Source organism: Pagrus major, chromosome 4 (assembly GCF_040436345.1).
Source record: "Pagrus major chromosome 4, Pma_NU_1.0".
NCBI classification, from domain to species: Eukaryota; Metazoa; Chordata; class Actinopteri; order Spariformes; family Sparidae; genus Pagrus; species Pagrus major.
The window spans coordinates 16745509-16766655 of record NC_133218.1 but is presented as its reverse complement, the minus strand read 5'-3'; the positions used below and the strand labels follow the sequence as shown (position 1 = coordinate 16766655).

The 21147-nt window shown below is 40.9% G+C and overlaps 1 protein-coding gene across 1 annotated transcript in view; it reads left to right on the top strand.

Annotated features, from left to right (window-relative positions):
* The window catches only part of samd4a (sterile alpha motif domain containing 4A), a 59113-nt gene that overhangs the window by 19989 nt on the left and 17977 nt on the right, over positions 1-21147 (top strand). The window contains exons 3-8 of the mRNA XM_073464328.1: positions 11890-12486; positions 15433-15720; positions 18063-18172; positions 18965-19051; positions 20544-20790; positions 20878-20963. Coding sequence (XP_073320429.1) covers positions 11890-12486; positions 15433-15720; positions 18063-18172; positions 18965-19051; positions 20544-20790; positions 20878-20963 — 1415 coding nt within the window. The remainder of the gene's footprint in view (positions 1-11889; positions 12487-15432; positions 15721-18062; positions 18173-18964; positions 19052-20543; positions 20791-20877; positions 20964-21147) is intronic.

Genomic DNA, 21147 nt, shown 5'->3' with positions numbered 1-21147 from the left:
TATCCCACTGTCTGAATTGTGATTCTGGAATCATCTGTGGGATGGATTGGAAAAGATATAACAGTCTCGGTACCACATTTATTTTTATTACCTCGATTCGTGTCTCAAAGTCCATGTTAAAAGCAGACCACCGCCCGATATCTGTCTTGATATTATTGTTAATGTTTTTATAATTAATTTCAAATGTTTTAATGTGGTCTCTTGCCAATACCACACCCAGGTATTTAATTACTTTCGAATTCCATTTTATTTTATATTTTTCTCTAATTTCTCGGCCTGGGGAATAATTTAGTGTAAGAATTTGTGTTTTTGTTATGTTTAATTTATAGCCAGAGTATTTGCCGTAATCTTCTAATATCGACATCAAATTAGGAAATGTTCTATCTGGGTCTTGAAGAGCCACAATAACATCATCAGCGAAGAGCCCTATCCGATGCTCCTGCTGTCCTATATGGATTCCTTTTAGGTTGTTACTTTGTCTGATCAATTGTGCCAGCGGCTCAATAAATATAGCAAACAAGGTAGGGCTAAAACAACATCCTTGGCGAGTTCCTCGCTGTAAAATAAATCTGTCAGTTAGGTGTCCATTAATTTTTATCCTCGCTGTTGGTTCTTGGTAGAGGCCTTGGATACATTGTATAATTTGTTCATGAATCCCTAGTCTTCCCAAAACTTGATACAGAAACCTCCAATTGACACAGTCAAAGGCCTTTTCTGCGTCGAGGCTCACTAGTACTGCTCTCAGGCCTTGTCTTTGGATCTGATCTATCATGTGCAGAATACGTCTGATGTTATCCTGAGTCTGCCTACCTGTAATAAAACCTGACTGATCTTCGTCTATCAAGTCAGACATAAAATTTTCAAATCTTTTGGAAATTATTGAAGTAAAAATTTTATAATCCACATTTAGGATTGAAATAGGTCTATAGGATCATCTCCTCTTTCTTTTCCTCTCTAGGCTCTATGGTCAATTCTTGTCCTTTCTTGTTTATGTTTTTCTCTCTCTCTCTTTTCTCCCCCTCTAGTTGAAACCTGTTGACACCAGTGAACTTTTCAGTCTGTCTCTCTGTATATTGTATCCGCCCCCTTCCTTTCCCTCCCCCTTCCCTCCATATTCACTGGTCCCCAAAGCTTGTGTTAGGGCCTGTGGGAGCCTGCCTGCACTTCTTGTCAGGACATGGACTCTCTTCTCTCTCTTTCTCTTTCTCTTTCTCTCTCTGTCTTTCTCTCTCTGTCTCAGTCTGGGTGGGGCGATGCAGCATATAGCATTAGATCATATATTTTGTGTACCACACCTCTTTCACTACCAATGTCCCAACAGCTCCTCACTTTCTCTTTTCTTACTTGCACTCTCCTTTTGTTCTCTGTATTTCTTGTTGAATAACATATATTCCCTGTTTCTTTGCTATTTCTTTCTGAATCTTTCATTCTGACTTTTTCTTTATATCCTTTAGCTACTAGTTTGCTTATTTCCCTTTTAATTGAATTTGTTTTGTTTTTCTTTTAATGACTATAGTTATTTTGGTCTTCCACTTGCTTAGTTTGTTTACTCAGTTTTTTTTACCTTCCTTTCTGCGCTGTAGGACAAACTGTAATCCCCCAAGTTTGTATGAAGTGAAGATATTTCTTGAAATGTGTCTGTACAGTTTGTGCCATCAACTTGTAAGAAGTGATTAAAGCTGATCCCATAAAGAGTGCAACTTCCCTCTTTGTTTCAGTGTTAGCCCCTCGCTGTAGTCCAGTTGTCCCATCCTGAACCTGGCCACTGATGAAGTGTTCTGGTGGGAATTATCGAGTCAAGACAAACTGTAGTAAAATATCTCTCATGGTTGGAGGAAAATGCTTAATTTTTACATGATTCCAATGTTTACAGTCAAGTTGTGTTTTGTTTAGACCACATTGTCAAAAAAAATTGTATACAACAGTTTTGGCTGGTAGAAATTATGCCTGGAAAGTTATGAATGCTGCTGTTTAAGAGATCCATGTTCTGTCACCTCAGAGTTATCGCACTACAAACTAGCCACATAACTCAAGAGTTGTCACTGACATATTTCTGTTCTGTTGTAATTCAACTGCACAAGCATTGAAAGTCTTACAGTGCAAATATCCTATCAATTATGCTGTATAATTGTCACAAAATATGTCACTTCTGCTGTCTTGCTTGATTTGACATTTGAGTGTTGTGTGAGGATGGCCGTGCTGAGTAGGTCTACAGACCTTCAAAGTTTCATGACTGTTTCTTGCACGGATTGATGAAATCACATTGACAAAATGTGTCGCTTGTCACTGCTGATCAGCTGCTCAGAGCTGTCTAGAGAGTCGGGTGCAGAGCCTTACCCTCTGACGAATAAACACCCTGAGGCACATTGGATTCTGCTCTGATCTGGAGCCGTTTATTGACAGGAGGTGAGCTCAGAGATTACTTTTATTTTTTGGGATTAAACAGGGGATTTATCTTCACTCCTGTTTATCAACCTTACTTTGGAGGTGACCTCTACTGTTTTTATAATGTAATGTTGACGACTGGAGCTGAAGGGAAAATGTACTTTACTTCATGAAGACGGAGAGTAGTGGGGAATTGAGGAGAGAGAACAAGAGTCTCTGGTGAGTGCTGAGGTGAGTGAGAGATGACATGTGCTGTTACTCGCTAATGTTAGCTTACTGCTAGTGCACAGTAAAATCATTTGGCTGTTTTGAGTGGACAAACACTGCGTAACACGAATAAACACAAATTATCCTGTAGTCAAACCACCATTGCAAGTAAAAGATTGTATATGATGTGACACAAATGTTCACAGACGAGGTTATGTTTTGAAGTTGTTTTTTTATGTCTCGTTCGAGGACTTCCCTATCCCAGAAGTTGTAGTGACGGGCAATTAAAAGAAATCCACCATTACCCTGAGTAAACTCATGGATTTGTCTGGTTTGAACATTGTTATAAACATTTGGGATAATGTAAATACACAACTCGACAAAATATATAAAAAAGGTTGAGTCGTTTTTAGACACTTTAATGCAGAAATCCAACATGTCATATCTTCTCTGTCTTTAAAAGACTGACAATAAAGATAAGCTGGTAATATAAAGTACTTTTTTTTCCTTGATGCGGCCAACAGCTTACTGTGGTCTCCACAAATATCTGTTTATTTCACAAGATCATCACGTATCATCATGGATTGTTTTATCTTCATTCTTGTATTTCATTGCCTCCCACATTATCACTTTGAAACTTACCTGACATGTAATTGAGATACAGAATGTGCTATGGCAACCCTGCATAAAACTTAACTCGTTGAATCTGGTCACAGATAACATCCAAACTCCCCATATTTTGTATTTCAATACCTGGCAATAAACATAACAGATCTTTTTGTCTCTTTTTTGTTTTACTGGTTCAAGTTATGGTTTAATTAAAGTAATTGCATTTGGACAGAAACACAACTAATAGTTCAAGTGTCACAGGTGTAATGTAGACATCAACAACTCAATCAAGTGACGTGTTCCCTGACCAGCATCCAGTGTCAGTGTTTTGTGTAAATCACTAGACATTTGTGATATTGTGGCACATGACGTGGTATGTAAACGACCCATTTTACTTGGTGTTAAACAGAACTGTAGTACAGAGAAGGGATAGGACAGGGGCTTGGTCTTTGTATCTGTCTGTGTGCGTGTGTGTCTGTGTCTGTGTGCTCGGCTGTGGATTCGTTAGGAGTCACTGCATTCTTCAGCAGCAGGCTCTGTGGTATGCCAGCACATTCCCCACTGCTGAGCTGGAGAATCCACTCGGAAAGCAGGAGCGGGAACTTTTCCTTTCTACCCCCTCCCACCCCTCACTCCACCCTTCTACTACTCTGTCTATCTCAACTCCATTCTACTTTCCTTTTTCTCCTTTCACAACTTATTCTAAGTTGTCTTAACTTTTTGCAAATTCCTTTCTATACAGACAAGGCCTCTAATCCAAACCATGATGTCTGGTTTTATGGACTATATTTGAGACTCTGCTGTGTAGTTGAGTTGTAATGTGTCTTTTTTTAGCTAGGTTGCATTAGCCTCCCTGTCAGCTCCTTTCTTGAATGAAGCCCCCTGCTCTGTGTATTGTTGGTCAGCTCTCTTGCTTGGATTACTGTCCTTAGGTTGGTAAAGGGAACACGCTGTGTTGGACGTGGTGTTGAATCAACAACGGCTCTAGCGAGTTGCCGGTGGTGGGACAGAGTGAGCCAGCCTCATGTTTGTTTTGCTAACAGGAGAAGCACAGGATAGAGGTTTAGAGGAGACACACACACCCACAGACTTGTGAGGATTTTCCATTGACAAGATTCACTTCTTAACCCTTACCCTGCTTGATTACACCTCAGCTATTGCTTTATCTAAACCCAAAAATGTACTACTAAACTTAAAATCTTTATTTCTTCTAATCTACCCTTTTTGGTGCGAGTTGGGGTCAAGTGTGCATACAGACCTTTCCACACACACAGTCTCACCCACATACATTCAATGTTTTTCTCTTTCTTTCTCTCTCAAAAACAAACACACACGCCCCCAAAGCTGGTGTGTCATTGTCAGTGTGATTGGGAGTTAATGTGTGCCTTTGCTGACCACTAATATGGTCTTATCTGTTGTGCTAGCTGCCTTGTTGTGGCTTTGTGTGCTGTTGACCCATCTATATTTAGAACGAGAGGAATCATGTGTCTAACAAACAGTCTCCACAAGTGTGTGTGTGTGTGTGTGTGTGTGTGTGTGTGTGTGTGTGTGTGTGTGTGTGTGTCCACTGGGGTGTGTTTGTGTTTGCACACAACCAATGTGTAACAAATGAGCTAAAACAATCACATTGTTTCCACCACTGTCACTTGTGTCTTGTGATCACAGAGTCGGATGTGGAGAGGACACGCTGTAACCGCTCAGGGTCAAAGTTAAACCTAATGAACATCTAATGCCTTGAGGCTCCAGTCAGGGTCCAAATTGGCAGGATACTCTTATTACCTGGAGATGTAATGTGATTTATATTAATTGCAGAGAGTTTTCAATAGTTTTTGTTGCTGTTCCTGTCTTCATTTAAGATTTTTTGAATGTGTGAATTAAAACCTCAGAGAGGGAGAAGACGAGCAGCAGATATGTAAGACCACTGTGCTCCCATTTGTCAATGATTTGAATCCTATGCTAATCCACCAGTCACAATTAGTTGAATCAAATTTACAGTTTAAAGAGGCAACTGTTTGACAGTGAGTACAGAAGTCTTGTGATGTAAGATTGTAAACTTGGGTTAAAATTAATTTTTGGTGTATTATTTATTTTTGCTCTACATACCACTAGTTTTCAGGCCATCAAATACATTTGGGGCCAATTAGTTTGAAAAATCTAATTTTCAGATTCAGAGCTGCTGCTGGATAGTTCTTAAGAAAAACTCTTGAATCCTTGGCTATTCTTCTTTGAGTATAAACTCTGCAGTAGCATTAATGCTTGATGTTTTGAGTTTTGTATTTATCAGGGTATTTTAAATGACAAGCATGTAGTTTTACTAAAGGCAAAATAGAAAAAATGGACATGTGAAATGAAAAGAAAGATATTTTTTTATTGTTTTAATGCTTTGAGTTATGACTCTAACAATATGTAAAGCACAAGCAGTATATCGTCACTGTAATGACAGCATTCCTGTCTCACTTCATTAAAAATGTATATAGTAGAAATGTAGAAAAGGCCATATCGAGCTAAATTAAAGTAATTAGTGGACAGTGAAATAAGTCATGCATTTATTCAAAGAATCCAACCAATTTCCTATAAAATAAATACACATTTGTATAAATAAAATCCCATGGAAAAAATACAGCCAAGAATTAGTATTGGATGATATTGCCTTGAAATGATTGAATGATGATGATGATAGCCTCAGATTTGAGGCTATATTGCAATACATGTTATATATCTTGGTAAACCAAAATTGCCTCCCGTTACTGTAATGCAGCCGTTAAAACCAGGAGAAGACAACACTTGCGCTATATCACTATTTAACGATATTCAAAATCTATGACAATACATATCTAGTCTCGTATCACAGAAAACGCAAAAGAAAGCTGTTTAATGTGAAATACAATTTCATTTATTAACATCTTTATTTGATGTTTGTTTCAGTTTGCTTATCCATTTATTGCATAGTAAGACATTGCATGTCTTATACAATGTGCTTATTCTTTGATCCTACATTATAATGGTCTAATTTGGATAGATAAAAGTAAAGTCTTTAAATGTAAACAGGGGACAAGCTGTCACAACTTTTACACATGCTGATTTTGTTGACCCAGTTACATTGCTCCGGGGGTTTCCAAGGATGTGGTCGTGTTCAGTAACATGTTCATGTTACAGTGTAATATCTTATTTTGTGAAGAAAGGGCTTTAATTTTCTTCTCTGTAGTACCCACATACCCTTGAACTGACTGGTAACTTCTTCAGTTTCACATCAGTGTTTCCCAGAATGGGGTTGAACAACCCTTGGAGAATGAGAGTGTACTTGTTGAAAATCAGCTGTGCAGTGTACATTTAGGTGGACAGTGTTATATTAATAGATAATACTGAGCAAGATGTTTTAGCCTACATTTTAGGAAAGAATTAGTCACACCCCTTACTCACAGTTCAAATGAAGCCTTGTCTTGTATGCTGGCTCCAGACCTCTTAATTGCTGTTTCTTGAGTTTGAATAGGGCTGGTGTTTTGTGTATTGGCATCTATTTCGCAAGCTGGAGAAACACCCAGGCCAATCATAGATTTGTGGGGTGCATCATCTTTGTGTGCCAAAGCCAGGAAAATGGTGACCGAACAATTTCTACAATTGTGGATGGGATCAGTGCCACTGTACAGACTATTGTATGTCAACTTAAAGAAATTATAACTCTGAAATAGACATATTTGTCCGTTCTGCATAAAAAACATTAACTGTTGTCAGAAGCCACCTTGTGTTGACTGCTTTGTTGACAATTGTTGAAAATAAAGAACTCTATTCTAAACAGAAATCTCTAACATGAACAGTATGGCAAGCTTTCAAATAATTCAATGTCAAGTCATTTTGGACAATAAAGTTGATTGTTAAACTGTAAAATACCCTGGATCACTGCAAAAAAAATGTGTGTATATTGGTAGCCAAAATACCGACTTCGGAATTTTTTCCTCCCTAATGTTGCCACCAGCATCAGCCCCAAAAATCAAGTATCGATTTGGCTCTAATGACATTTGAGCCCCTTACCCTGTCCACTGTCTGTTACAGTGTCAGTTTTTCTTGTAGTCTTTTCTAGTGTAAATGTGCAGTGACCAGCTGAATTCACTATCTGTCTACTTTCTGTTTTCTTTTGAACTGTCTTCAACGCCAACGAATTTGCCTGGTTGTGGAGAAATGGTGGGCAGAGTCATGTGAGATTGACCGAGGGAGAATTGTACTCGGGGAGACGGAGCTGTGTTGAAAGCAGCACCCTTGTCTTGGTGCCAGAGAGGGTGTCAGAGGGCATTGAGAGTGCAGGATGGCACAGAGTTCACCAGCAGACACCATCCGTAGTGGCGAAATGCTGCGTCAGACCCCAAACAAATGACTCTCAGTCTGAGGTTTCAGTGTTTGCGTATGTCTGACTTTCTTTTTCAGTGTTTCTTCTGAATGAGGCTGATGTGATTCATCAGTTCCCAGCATGCCCCTGTCTCTCTGTCTGGCATGAAAGAACAAGCTAAACATCTTTTGTCTCGTTGAATACCTCACATTGGCTTTCTGTCACGTTGGTTTTCATTGTTTTTGTTTAGTCTATTTTTATTGATCGCATTGTATGGGACACTGGCATGCTTCATATTCATGGAGCTGACTGTAGTATCAGGCCTTTCTCTGCATCCCCTCTTTGTGTGGTGGGATGCAGAGTTGGACAAGTTCAACATAGCAAGTCCTACTTCCAGTGAAGTTTACAGAGTCAAACTACAAAGAAATTAGATGGAAAAGGAGGTGTTGGTATCGCTGTGCAAGGAGAAATTGCAACACAGTGTTTCCTGTTTGTCTCTCCTTTGTTAGTGTAGTAATGTCAGTTTAACCACTCCTCTGCTCTTTTTTACTCCTGTTGGATCAGGAATAGTACTGTACTTTCCCTGTAACTTTAAGGGTGGGAGCGCAGAGTCTGACATGCATGTCCAATTTCTTTGGAAACATTGATTTACTGAGACTGGGTTGGTTTAGTTACAGTTACTCACTATCTCCGTATTGCTGGGTAGAATCTGGTCCATTTGTGTAATTGGTAACCCCATGGTTATCCTAGCAGTTGACTTTTGACCCATGCTGGGTGCAACTACTGTGACCCCTCTTTAAGCGTTGAGAGATACTGCATGTTTGGTCACTGTTAGGGGATGACGCGCTCTAAGGCTGACTCCTTGACCTTTTAACCTTGGTCAGTGAAGCCTGAAGTAGCTTCCTGACTTGGCTGAAGCTTTTATACCTTTTCTAGCCATTCCCCTCTGATTTTTGTAAGTATACATTCAGGAAAGACACACTTAGCCTCTGGTTACCACAGAATACTATTGATCAAAACTACTTTTTTCTAACTTATTAATCTTTAGCTCAGTTGTAGTTCAAAGGGGAACTATAACACTATTCCATTTCCCTATTGCTGAATTCATACATCAGAGGGGGGAGTAGTGCCACTTTTTCTGAAGTGTTGGGTTCACAGGGCCACAATCTGGGTATTTTTGGCCTCTGAGCAGTGTACTGCCACAAACTGTGAGTGTAATTTAGAACTGTGAAGTCAACTGTTTCAGTCCCATCAATTTTTTCCATTATTTGGAAGTTATTCCAAAGTGGTTTCTCTGTGGATGCACATCAATGATTGCTGAGCTTTAGTAGAGTCATAATCAGTTTTGATGGCCATATACTGTACATACGTAAGCTCTGAATTAGTTGGTGTAGGATTTTGTATTTATTAAAGAAACAGAGCACATTGTGACAGATGACATTATTTTTTGCAACAATTTGCTGTTCATTGGAGAGTGCTAGGCCTTTGACCTTTTCTGTTTTGTTAACTTTAAATTTGTGGGATGGTATGAAGGGAGTAATTAAGAATTTCTGAGATGACTGGACTATCGTATTTTTAAGAAGAAATGGTGAAACACACACAAGCCTGTTTCATACATAGATCATGTAAATCATGTGAACTTTTCTCCTTAATGTTAAATTACAATTGTCGATACAATTATCTTTGACATGATGTGACAGTCCTGAACAGTCTCAGCGGCAAAGACTGCATTATGTGTTAAATCAGAGTCGACATTGCAGCTGATATTTTAGGAAATGAGCTCCAGGCAGGAGTCTGTCCTATTTTCAGTAATTTCTTAAAAAATACAACACTGGTTTTGTGTGGCTGTGAGGAAGATGCAAATTAATTATGGCAGACCACAATCACCAAATGTCTTGTGATTGATAAACACTTACCTTTTAAAAAAAGTTGGGGGGGAAAGTGTAGTCCTTTATTTTATATTTTTTCAAAATTGATCACACAATGTCTTCAGATCAGTCATTAAAGTTGATTTTGAATACTGATTCAAATTAAGAACACACGTTCTTCTTGGGTACCGAGGAGCTGTCAAAGGTAAATACTATATGCTATGCTTCATTCTATATGCTATTCTTTGAAGCTCTAATCAAAAAAGTGTACCGTAACAGGTAATAATGTCAAGTTTTGCCATAATTTGCTCAATGTATTTTACATAATTGCCATGCAACAAGTCAGATCTTTTTATGGTCTCTGTGTAACTTGTGGTAGTAGAGAAACTTTTTTGTTAGACTGCTGAATAAATGTCAAAAAGTTTAAAACAACACTGTTTCTACTTTTGACTGTAAAATGTTTTAAAGTTGGCAGTGCACTGTAAACTTTCATAAAGAATAAATCAGCATTTTTGTGTTAGATCTTAATGTTTTCCAGTCTTTTTTAAAATAAATGACTTTTAATCATAGAACAATTCCTGTTTTCTGATGGAACAAGGCTTGCCTCATTCAGAGGAATGAAGGATTACATCATTCCTGGAGCAGAGTGGAGTGACTCCCTGGCTCACCTCATACACCTCGCTCCTTCACTCCCTCCCTTCATTTATTTTCTCCTCCTCCCTCTCAAATTTGTCTCTACTTTACTCTTCCCCCATCTCTTCTCTCCTTGTACTCTGTGTCACTCTTAGTATAGTGCTGTCTGCTGAGTTTTAGGACAGCCTGGCCTTGTTCACAGTGTCTTCATGTCACCCATTCAAATTAGCTGACATGGATCGGAAGGTCTTTTCATCAAAAAAACAGTGCCTGTTTTGTTGAAAGGCTGTCCGTGTGAAACGGGGCACTGGCTCATTCTGCCCCATCATGGTAGATGTGACACACACATGACCTCAGTGGCTGAAGCAAAAATCCCCTTGCATTTCCATAAAATGAGTTGGCAAAAATGTTGATACCTTTTTGTTTTTGCTTTTTATTGTTGAAGGATTTTTGACATTCACTTTGTCAGATATGTGGAATCCAGTGATGAGTGAGGTGAGGTAATTCTTTCCATTGTGTTTTAAAAGAGAAGTTGATTTTGAGCACATGCTGCTGATTTCCCTGTGATTAGAAAAGCATAGGATTGTATGCAAAAAATGTGTGTGTAAAACTTTCAGTCCCGTGCTGTGAGTTGGCGAAAGACAGAATTATTCAATCCCTCAGTCCTGGTCATCTTTCATGCGGTGAATGAATGTGAACCTTGTTTGGAAGGTGTCAGGATCTGTGGTCTTCCATCTGCCCGGTCAGAGCTGCAGCTGTCCACTCAACAGGGTAGAGAGAGCTGTACATCACCACAAAGTAGACTGTGACATTGGGATATCTTTGGACAGAAGGGCTAGCAGATGTATTTTCTAGTTTCACCTCATATGTCGGATTTAGAGATGAGATTCTCAGGGTTAAGAATGACTGTGGTCAAATTCACACAGACACATATCCCAAGCAGGAAGTGGAGCCGGCCTGCGTCCTGTCTCTATTTGTGTGACTGTCCAAAACTGTTACCCTGACCAGTTGGTAAAACGGACTTGCATTTGCATAGTGTTTTTTTTGTCTGACTACTCAAAGTGCTTAAGCGCAACATTTGTCACAGTCATCCATTCATACACTGATGGGAGTGGCTGCTGTGCAGGGTGCTGCTCAGCAGGAGCGATACAGCCATACATATCCAAAGCGACCCACAATATTTCTATGCTCAGCCATTCACACAGACTCGCATACTGATGTAACAGCCATCCAGAGCAATTTGTTGTTCAGTCTCTTGCCCAGGAGATACTTTAAGGTGCAACCTGACGATTGAACCACCTTCCTACTGATTAGTGGATGACATGCTTCACTTCCAGAGCCTCATCTGCCCCACAGTTGGTATCTATAGCCCTGGTCCAAGATGATAGGAATGGGCTCCTAACGGCCCACTGACTTGGACAACAATAGAACTCCATGACCTACAGGTTATGTATAGAGCTGTACAGCGACCATCAGTAGCCTTAACAGAAGGAGCAAAATAGAAGGATGACAGTGCAGTGGGTCTAACATCATCTTGCTGTCCTCTATTTTTAACTGTACATGTGTTCACTAATCCATCTGCCCATCTATCAATTACATTCTCCTGTGCTGCCACCTTGGGTATTGTGTAGCAACATTCTCTGATTTGCTAAAATCTTAGATTATTTATCCAGTGATGTCCTTTTCATCACAGTGGTCCATCAGGTCAGTCAGCCATGATTGGTTGGCAACTTAATGAAATGCTAACATTTGAACTTGGTCCCGCACTGCAAGAGTTTAACAAAAACTTTCTTTTGAGCACTTTTGAAATGAATAATGTTGGGATATTGGATTGTAATGCTTTTTGTGTTTTGTCTCCTCTCACAGGGGTGATCAGCCAGTGGCAAGGGGAGTCTAAGGAGCGTGTCATCTCTCTTGTCCTCACCCACCTCCCGCTGCTCAAACCTGGCAACGTTGAAGCCAAGGGTGAGTACATGCGCCTTCTGCCACGCATCCTAGCCCACACCATCGAACATGGCCACCACCTGGAGGAGTCGCGCCAGCTCCTGTCCTACGCCCTTATCCACCCCGCCACCTCTCTGGACGACCGCGCCGCTCTGGCACTCTGGCTCAACCACCTGGAAGAGAGAGCCGCTGCCCGTGGAGACTCACTGGAAAGGCCTCCTCCTTCTGGGCCACACCACCACCATCACCAGTCCACACCTCCATCCACCCTCTCCTCATCAGGATCATCCTCCTCCACTAACACCTCTTCATCAGGCAATCTCTACTCGTTGCATCACCACCAGCGCTACGGCTCTGACGACCGCCTCAATGGGTGGCAGAGCTCCAGGGATTCAGGACTGGGTGGAGGCTGGCATCAGCAGCAGCAGGGCTGTGAGAACGGGCACCTCCTTCTATACCCATCATCTTCTGTGCCAGCAACCATCAACACGGTTGGAACTGGTGGAGGTGGTAACACTAGTAAGTGTCATGTGTCCTGTGTACCTTGCACTGTGTTCAACCTTATTCTGATCATGAGGTGACAAAACAGCAGTTCACACATAGATAGACATTAAAAGAGCGCCACCTCTCTAACTCTGATCCATCATGGCATTTTTATTGCCTCTTCCCAACTGGTACATCTGGTGTGATGGGGGTAGAGACAGACCTACAGACATTAGGGAAGACAATAGACTGGAGACAACCAATGTCACTGCAAACTGATAGATGGGTGATAGACTTCATAGGATCATTAAAGTTGTCCATTAAGGGCTTTCACCAGTTTGGTAAAAAAAAAAAAGAAGATAATTCTTCAAATCCTTCACCCACATTTTACTCTTCTGTCCAGGTGTCCTCTGGCATGCTCTGTCTTCCTGTTGCTGTTTTTTTCAAAAAAATGTTTTTATTCTATTGTTGTCTTTGATTATTTAGTTTAATGGAATAGAAACTAGAGGGGTGTAGAAGTATATTTTTTTATTGGAGAAACCTCTATATTAGTAGTAAATTACAGGAGACAATTGTGACCAATTTTAGACGCAATTTCTGTTGAAGGTTTGACAAAGAAGATGACTAGCGAAGATTGATGGCAGTGCTCTTATTCTCAGGTTTAAGCTTATCCATCAATATTTATCCTCCTTTCACTTAACATTAGGTGGCAGGTTTATTTCCTCTTTTAGCTACGCACACACCTGACACTTTTGAAAAACCTGGATTCAAGAGCACAAACCCTTGCTTGCTTCTAAAGTCAAGGTGGTCAGAACCGCTACACCACAGTGATCACAGCCACCTACCCGGACTGGTCTGATGATAACCTCACTGTCTGATCGCCCTCACCCAGGCACAATTTCATATGAGTGTCACTAAACTTGTAACTCATGTGGAAAACATCTCTAACAAGGCAGCTTTACTCGCCAGAGAGAGGGTTTGGGAAAAATTTAGTAGGATGCTGTATGGCAAAGATTTTTCTCTGTGGTAGTTAATTTGTAAGGACATATTTTGGTCAATTAGCTGACAATAATAATAATAATAATAATAATAACAGTAGTAGATGACACTAAGCACAGAAACATCTCTCCAGCAATTAGTAGCACAACAAATTCACTTAAAATGCTGGTACCATTATAATTCTATTAAAGACTCAAAGGACACTCTAAACTTGCCAAATACACTAAACACACCCTGAACATACTAAATTGACTCAACACAGTAAATACAGTCTGGTCAGTTCGACTGAACAACCCACACTGCACTACAGAGGCTGTATGAGGTGGAAGACAACACACAGAGAGGGGAGGGCTGTTGAAATTGAACATAACTATGGTCAGAGCAGGATATTTCCAGACAAGAATGCAAGGGCTCTGTGTTGTTTTTTGTTTTTTTTCCTCGGAGATGAAAGAAACAGCTGAGGGTTTATAAATAAAGACACATTTAAAGCCCTGCTCACTGCTCCAAGAAAGATCCTCTTGTATTTTTGACTGCTAGCAGCTTCAGTAAAAGACCACAGGATTTCACATCTGATAAACTACAGTTACCCCAGCAATTAGCTCAAGATTGCTGGACTCAGTGAGCAGATGCTTTTCTTAACTTCTGAAAGCGAGTGTAAGTGTAAGGTGGTGTACAAAGTCAGAGGAAGATTATAAAATGTGTTTCATCAGTGCTTTCTGCATCAAATCCTGTTGGGCCGTTCAGAATGTGTATCACAAAACATTGAATCTACTAATCATCCTTAATACGAAATATCTAGCATTAATTCAGTTCCTATTACTCAGAGTCACCAAGTCTTCAGCCTCTTCCCTGTGTTCCTCTGGTCATCATGATGATTATAGGAGTATAATTGTCCAACCACATCAACCTGCGTGCTACTGACACCACATCCTGTTGACCCCCCAGCCATACTCTCTGCCTCAGTCCAAGCCACAGCAGCACATACCACCCATCCTTTCCCTTGTAAGGCAGCCTTTGTGGGAGACTGTATTTAGGGAAAATGGCTAATATTTAGGGACTGGAACTTGTAATGTTAGCTGGGCACCTATTTTAAACAGGGCCCATGAAGTCCTATACATAGCGGCAACAGTAAGAGGACCGCATATAGGAAGAGGGGAGAGCCTGGAGTATTGGTGGCAGCTTACCCCGTCAGAGCGACGACACAAAAAGCTTTTTGGCTCTCCACCTTTTCATTCAGTTTACCTCCTTAAACAGGAAAATGTGCAGGTTTGAGCTGCTATTATTGGGTTTAATAGCAAGATTTCAGTTCTTGCAGTTACAGGTCTCCACCCTGAGCTCATCCTGAGGAGCACAGATTTCAATTATTAATAGAGAAAATAAGTGCGAGAGGAAGATTGAGAAAGAAAGAAGTAATGTAATAGGTTAGCAATGGATTGATTTCATTGCTAGTACAGAAAAAGTCATTTGCAAAACATCCGTGATATGTCTACCTCATGTGGGATGTGTTGATTGGGAAAGTAGCTTCAAGGTTGAGTCTCCAAACCAAAAAGCAAGATCTGTACCAAGTGAATATAAACAGGAGAGTATGTGTACATAAAAGACCCTTAAGTAAAACCTTTTGAAGATTTAACAGTTGATAGTAACAAGTTTTGCTTGCTTTTCTGCTTAATTGCTTAAGTTAAACTCAATAAACGGACTTCCTTGCTCATCCAGCAGATGCAGCTTCCTTTCTTCAGCTGCCTTTTGTCAACTCATAAGCAACTTATTGTTGGAGGAAGAGCAAGTCTACATAGTAATATACAAATACAGGCCGACCTCCTTCTTTACAGTAGTGTTCCTGCAATCAGTTAAATGCTATATTGAGAAACTGAAAAATGACTTCATGTGTTTATAAACACGGGAGTGCGTGAACAGTGGTTCTGCCAGTAAGATTTCTACAGTCTTAGCTTAGCCCACCTGACTAGTCTTGCTGTTGTCCTGCAGTCCTGACGAGTGGAGGTGGCAGCCAGCAGCACAGTCCCCTGAAGCGCTCTGTGTCCCTCACACCTCCCATGAGTGGCCCCAGCAACCAGCCTCTGGGCCACGTCTGGCTGTCCCAGGAGGACCTACGGAGCGCGAGGGGCCCAGCCCCAGACCATGCACCTCTCTCACCCCAGAGCAGCATTGCCTCCTCGGGCAGTGGGGGCAGTGAACACCTGGAGGAGGCTGGTTTAGGAGGAGGTTCAGGTCTGCATCGCAGTTCCTTCCATGAGGAGGGCAGTGGCATGAGGGGTGAGTACGAAAGACCGAGTGTGCAGTTAGTAACACCATTCAGCCGACTGCTTCGTCGTCTCAGGTCACCTGTGTCTTTGCCAAAAAGCTGCACACACCACAACGACTACAGCCAATTGCCAACTAACTCATTCTGCGCCTGCTTGAGAGGAAATACCTTTTCATACCATCAGGTAGCAGTCGTCTGTATGCGTCATTCAGAAAGGGAAACCGGAAGACTCAGGACTGCAGTTATACAAACCATTGTTACGGTAAAGCAATTTTTTGACACCGCTCTGGCTATTATAGCCTCTTCTAATCAAGAATATGTCTGATAAAAATTTATAAATGGCACCGACGAAGATGCGGAGGCGAAATATAAGGAGAAATCGTGCTAAATGGGTGTAATCGCGGATACTACAGTGACATGCTGTTTCTTTCCGTCTCTCTTCTCGTGCCTTGATTCGCTTAGCTGAACAGCTATTCAAGACTGATTTCCCACACTGAAGGGCTCTGCCACCGATTCAACATGCTCAATTGGCCAAAAAGCCACTGACAAAGGCCACTTACTGCCAAAGGTGCAGGACACCAGCAACAACTATGACCACAGATGCTCACCGATGCCCTGACATTGGCAGACGGCTGACAGTCAGCCTGATCTGCGGAGCAGGTTCAACCAAACTAGTGTTGTATACTTTGTGATGGTGTTGCTAGATTTGGTGACTTGTGAGACACCCCTTTTTTAATCAGACCTTTTTGGAAAAACAATACATTTCACTACAAAAGTACTATAAATAGGTAGAGGCTATCACTCGTCTTATTTTATTGTAAATATACCAAGTTATTGCTGTTCATTTAAAAAGTGATATAATATTTGTGCAATTATTTGTAATGCAGTGCCTGAAAGTCCTATTTTCAACAGTTTGATGTACTGTTTAATTATTCAGCTTTCTAAAAACCCCAGATACCTGTTCTGGCTCAAGATGCAGGTAGACAGTGCCGGTCCTAAGGGCAGCAGATCAGGTTGCAGACTCTGTATTTTTACAGCTTGCTATAGTTCTGAGAGTATTCGGGAAGAATAAATACTGTAACTAACCCGTCCTGGATATGGGCTTCCCTGCTAGATCTAAGTGCTGACATGGAGAGAGACATGATCAGTTCAGTGGAGAAATTATATGACTGTCTGCTGTGTGTGACTTACAGGCATTCAGCTAGAGGCTTTGGCAAGTTGTTGATCCAGTCAGAGCAGTTTGTCTGGGGAGCAGAGGCCAGAACTGCTGACCCCTTGACCTTACTCTGAGGTTACCACTGTCTGCACTGGAGTTAAAACTTACATGCCTTTTCTTTTACAAACATTTTTCATGTTGTCTTCCAGCTAAACAGGTAAACAAGGCTAACATTTCTCATAGACAGCCCCAAGAGAACAAGCTATCATTTGTCAATTTCACTTTAGAAGAAAATGTAAACACAGTTTTTCAGTTATCTGTTGCTCCCAGACTCTGCATTGGGTGTCAAGTATCAGGTGGTGGAATAAGGTGCTTGATTTCCTTCAGTTTATAGAGCATTGACATCTCAAGATTTAATGGAGGTTTATGTGCGCTTCCATGGCCAAATATTTTGTGTCATTCATCACAGACTTGTTTTTAAACTCTACAACAGAATCCATTGTTCAGCTAAATCAAACTACAGTCTAATTTTGTTTAAACACTCTACTGAAGTCTGTATTACTTACTGGAAGGTGGAGGTCTGCCTGTGGAATGACATTTGACATCATGTGGGGTGGGGAGTTGAAGGAGATGTTCACCGTCCTTGTCGTTCCTTGTTGTGCAGTCATACAAGTCTCTGTTTGCTCTCAGAGCTTTTGCAAGATTATCAAAGTGTGTCCTCAAAAGAAATTATGAATATCAGGCAGCAGATTAACAAAGGAAACATACTGTACTGGAAAGTTGTTTGCTGTATTAACAGTTGTTTATTCATTCTCTTGAGTTACACGAAAGGGACTGTTTGTTTGTACTGCAGTTGCTGCAGCTTGTAAGCAAAGAAACAGCTAAACCAGCACCAGGCCTCAGTCTACTACAACTACAAATTAGAACAAAGATCTCTCAGCAGCTAGCTAACACTCTCAGCAGTTTGAATGTGGAACACAGACAAGCTGAGCAATGCTAAACATTTCCAGTAAGCAATGTCTAACTAAATATGTGATGGGTAAGAATCTGATTAGTTGACCCCTCTGCCAATGGCATGCCTTTGTAAATGTGCATTCTTTTTATCTGGGATGATGTTAAGGATGCAATCCAAAGATCTCTTTGAACACTATTTTCTTTTACAGATGATTTATTTTGTTTTTTATGTCTGTCCCACAGATGTTCCTGCATGGCTGAAGAGTCTCCGTCTCCATAAGTATGCTGCTCTCTTCTCCACAATGACCTACGATGAGATGTTGTCACTGACTGAAGAGCAGCTAGAAGCACAGGTTTATGTCCCCACACACACACAAACACACAGTGTCTTACTCAGTTAACATTATTAATCAGATGTGAACCTTATACTAATATGACAATTCAGGAATTGACGTTGGTATGCATGAAGACACATGTCAGTACTTTGTACTAGTATTAAAAGAAATATCTTAATATCTCTAAATGTCAGTTTTAATCAATTTTATTTGATTAATTGATGTACTTATGTAACTATGTAATTCAGGCCAAGTGGAAAACTTGATAATGCTGGAATAAAAGGGACAAGACAAACTTAGCAATTGTTGTGCTTGTACTTAAGGACGTTGAGGAGGCTATTCTGAAACAGAGGATGCAGTTAAAATTAACACAGCTCACCAGGAAGCTGTATACTTCCTCCAGGTGCTGCTGACTATTTCTCTGTCTGACACTAACATTATACACAGCTACACTGAGACATGCTGAACTTCAACAAAAGGACAAAGAGATGTCCTGTGTGTCAATAGTATCAGTTCTTCTTGGCACATTCGAGAAGTTGTATTAACTCAAATTAATTTGCTGGAATCAATTCTAAGATTTTTCTGTCCTTCCAACCAAAGATGAGCTTCACTTTTTTATATTCTGCTGTTACATTTTCTCAAAAACACATCTGCTCAATCTTTTTAAAATACGACCACCTGCTCCATTTGAAAGAAGCTTGTTTGTATTCCACACGTCTCTTTATCTCAAAGAATAGGTATCCGTATTTTAGACCAGTATGTTGCCAGTAAGAAAAGGGATGTTTGACACAAAACTCTTTTCTCCAACAGAAGGTCACTAAAGGAGCAAGACACAAGATTGTTATCAGCATTATGAAGCTCAAAGAGAGGCAGAACCTACTGCGCAGCCTGGAAAAGGTCAGAGTGACATATACTCCTTCTCCTCCTCTTCCCCTTCATCATTTCACTATAAACATTCTCATACCTGAAATTAATTGAATTTGGGCACATTGTTCCTTTATTTATTTTGATTTGCATTTACATGTTTATTATTGGTAACTGAGCTTGGAGCCATAGTGGATACCATAGGACAGCACCTCTCGTTTCCTGTGTGTTTGAGAGAGAGAGCGAGACGGGTGGCCATTCTCAGTCGGTGTTATGTATCTGAGATGGCAGCTAAGGGAACACCTAATCCAGGAAGGAGAGTTTTGGGCTCCGAATTTAAACCCATCCGCCTCTCCCACCCCTCACCCCTCCATTCAGCCTTCAGAGCAAGACAATGGCGCTCAAGGGCACACCACAGGAGGGACTTCTTGAGCCAGCTAAATTCAGACTTAACCTTTTCACCAGCGCTTCTTTTAAAAATTTGTTCCCGCTGCATTAGTAGGGCTGGGGAAACAAGACACCTGTTGCTTGGTATTTTGGGTTTACACACTCATGTACAGCGCTGCTCTGTGAGGGTTGGGGACGGAGGCTGATATGATGCACATGGACACGAGTAGTGAAAGAAAACTGCATTTATGTATTTTTGCTGTTGCTGTATTTTCTGCTCTATTACTTGGCAGTGTGGTCAGGGATCACTCCACCTCTGTTTGTCTGTGAGCCTGTTTCTTCTTAATATTCAGCATGTTGGTCAAAAGTGACAGATTTTTTTGTGTATGATTATGTTACATTTTTGTGAGTCAGGTGGTTCACAAAAGTCTTAAAGGAGAAGTTTACCAAAAAATAAAAATGTTGTCATCTACTCACCCCCATACGGATGAAAGCCGGATGAAGTTTTGTAGTCCACAAAACATTTCTGGAACTTCAGAGCAAAACAGTGTTGCAGCATTCTCAAGTAGATGAAAAAGACCAAAGAAAACATAAGAATTGCTCCATACAGCTCGTCCTGCATAATCCAAGATCACAAATTAATTTGAAAAGACATTATCACACTCTTTTTAGTCAAAATCTTCACTGTATAGCTGCTAAGCTCAAAGCACCCCTTCGGAAGTTGTTGCTTCCAGACACTTGGATTACTCTGTATGAGCTGAATGCAGCCATTTTATATTTTTTCTCTGCTGTTTTTGCGTTTTAAAATAAGTCCCTATCTACTTTTGTTGTTTAGGAGAATATTGCAACACTGTTTTGCTGTGAAGCTCCACTTTACACAACTTTCCAACTCCATGAAGCTGACTAGATAATAACTGAATTTTCCTTTTGGGACGAACTTATCCTTTAAGCTGAAGTTCCCATTCTTGTCATCTTCATTGTGAATCTCACACCAGATCCTTCACTTAAATAGATCAAAATGTCATCATAGGTTCTGTCAAGTAAAACCTTCACTCCTTCAAATCTTTCTCACCTGCTCCCCCCTCACTCTCCGTACCTTCCCTTCCTTCTCTTCCCTCCTATCATTAATCACCACTAGGATGTGTTGGAGGGCAGCAATCTGCGTGCTCCACTGCAGGAACTCCACCAGATGATCATGACACCTATCAAGGCTTTCAGTGGTGGCGAGGAGACCTCTCCGCAGCGCCCCCTGCTGAGCCCTGAGAGCAAGAGCGCTGCGCCAGGCTCCCACCTGAGTGGGGGTGGCGGAGGGGAGGCTGAGTCAGGCACAAGCGTCATCGCCGAGGGGGATCTACCCGGCCAATTCACTCGCGTCATGGGCAAAGGTGAGCTGCCTCTCAGTTGAGCTTGTGTTCATCGACTGAGAGATGTTTTTGTTTTTAATGTCTTATTTTCCATCTGTGCTTCCTCAGTTTGCACCCAGCTACTGGTGTCGAGGTCAGATGAGGACAACATCAGCTCCTACCTACAGCTCATCGACAAGTGCCTTATCCATGAGGTACCCACTCAGACCAGAAACAGACAGTACATGATGTTTTGGACTGATATCATGTCTGCCAGTATGATGTTGCAAGTTTGGCTAGCAATGAATTCTTCCATTTTTTTTATTACTTTTACAATTGTTTCAAGTTTCAAGTCAAGTTTCATTAATTAAAAATAAGTTAATTCAAGTGATAAAAGCA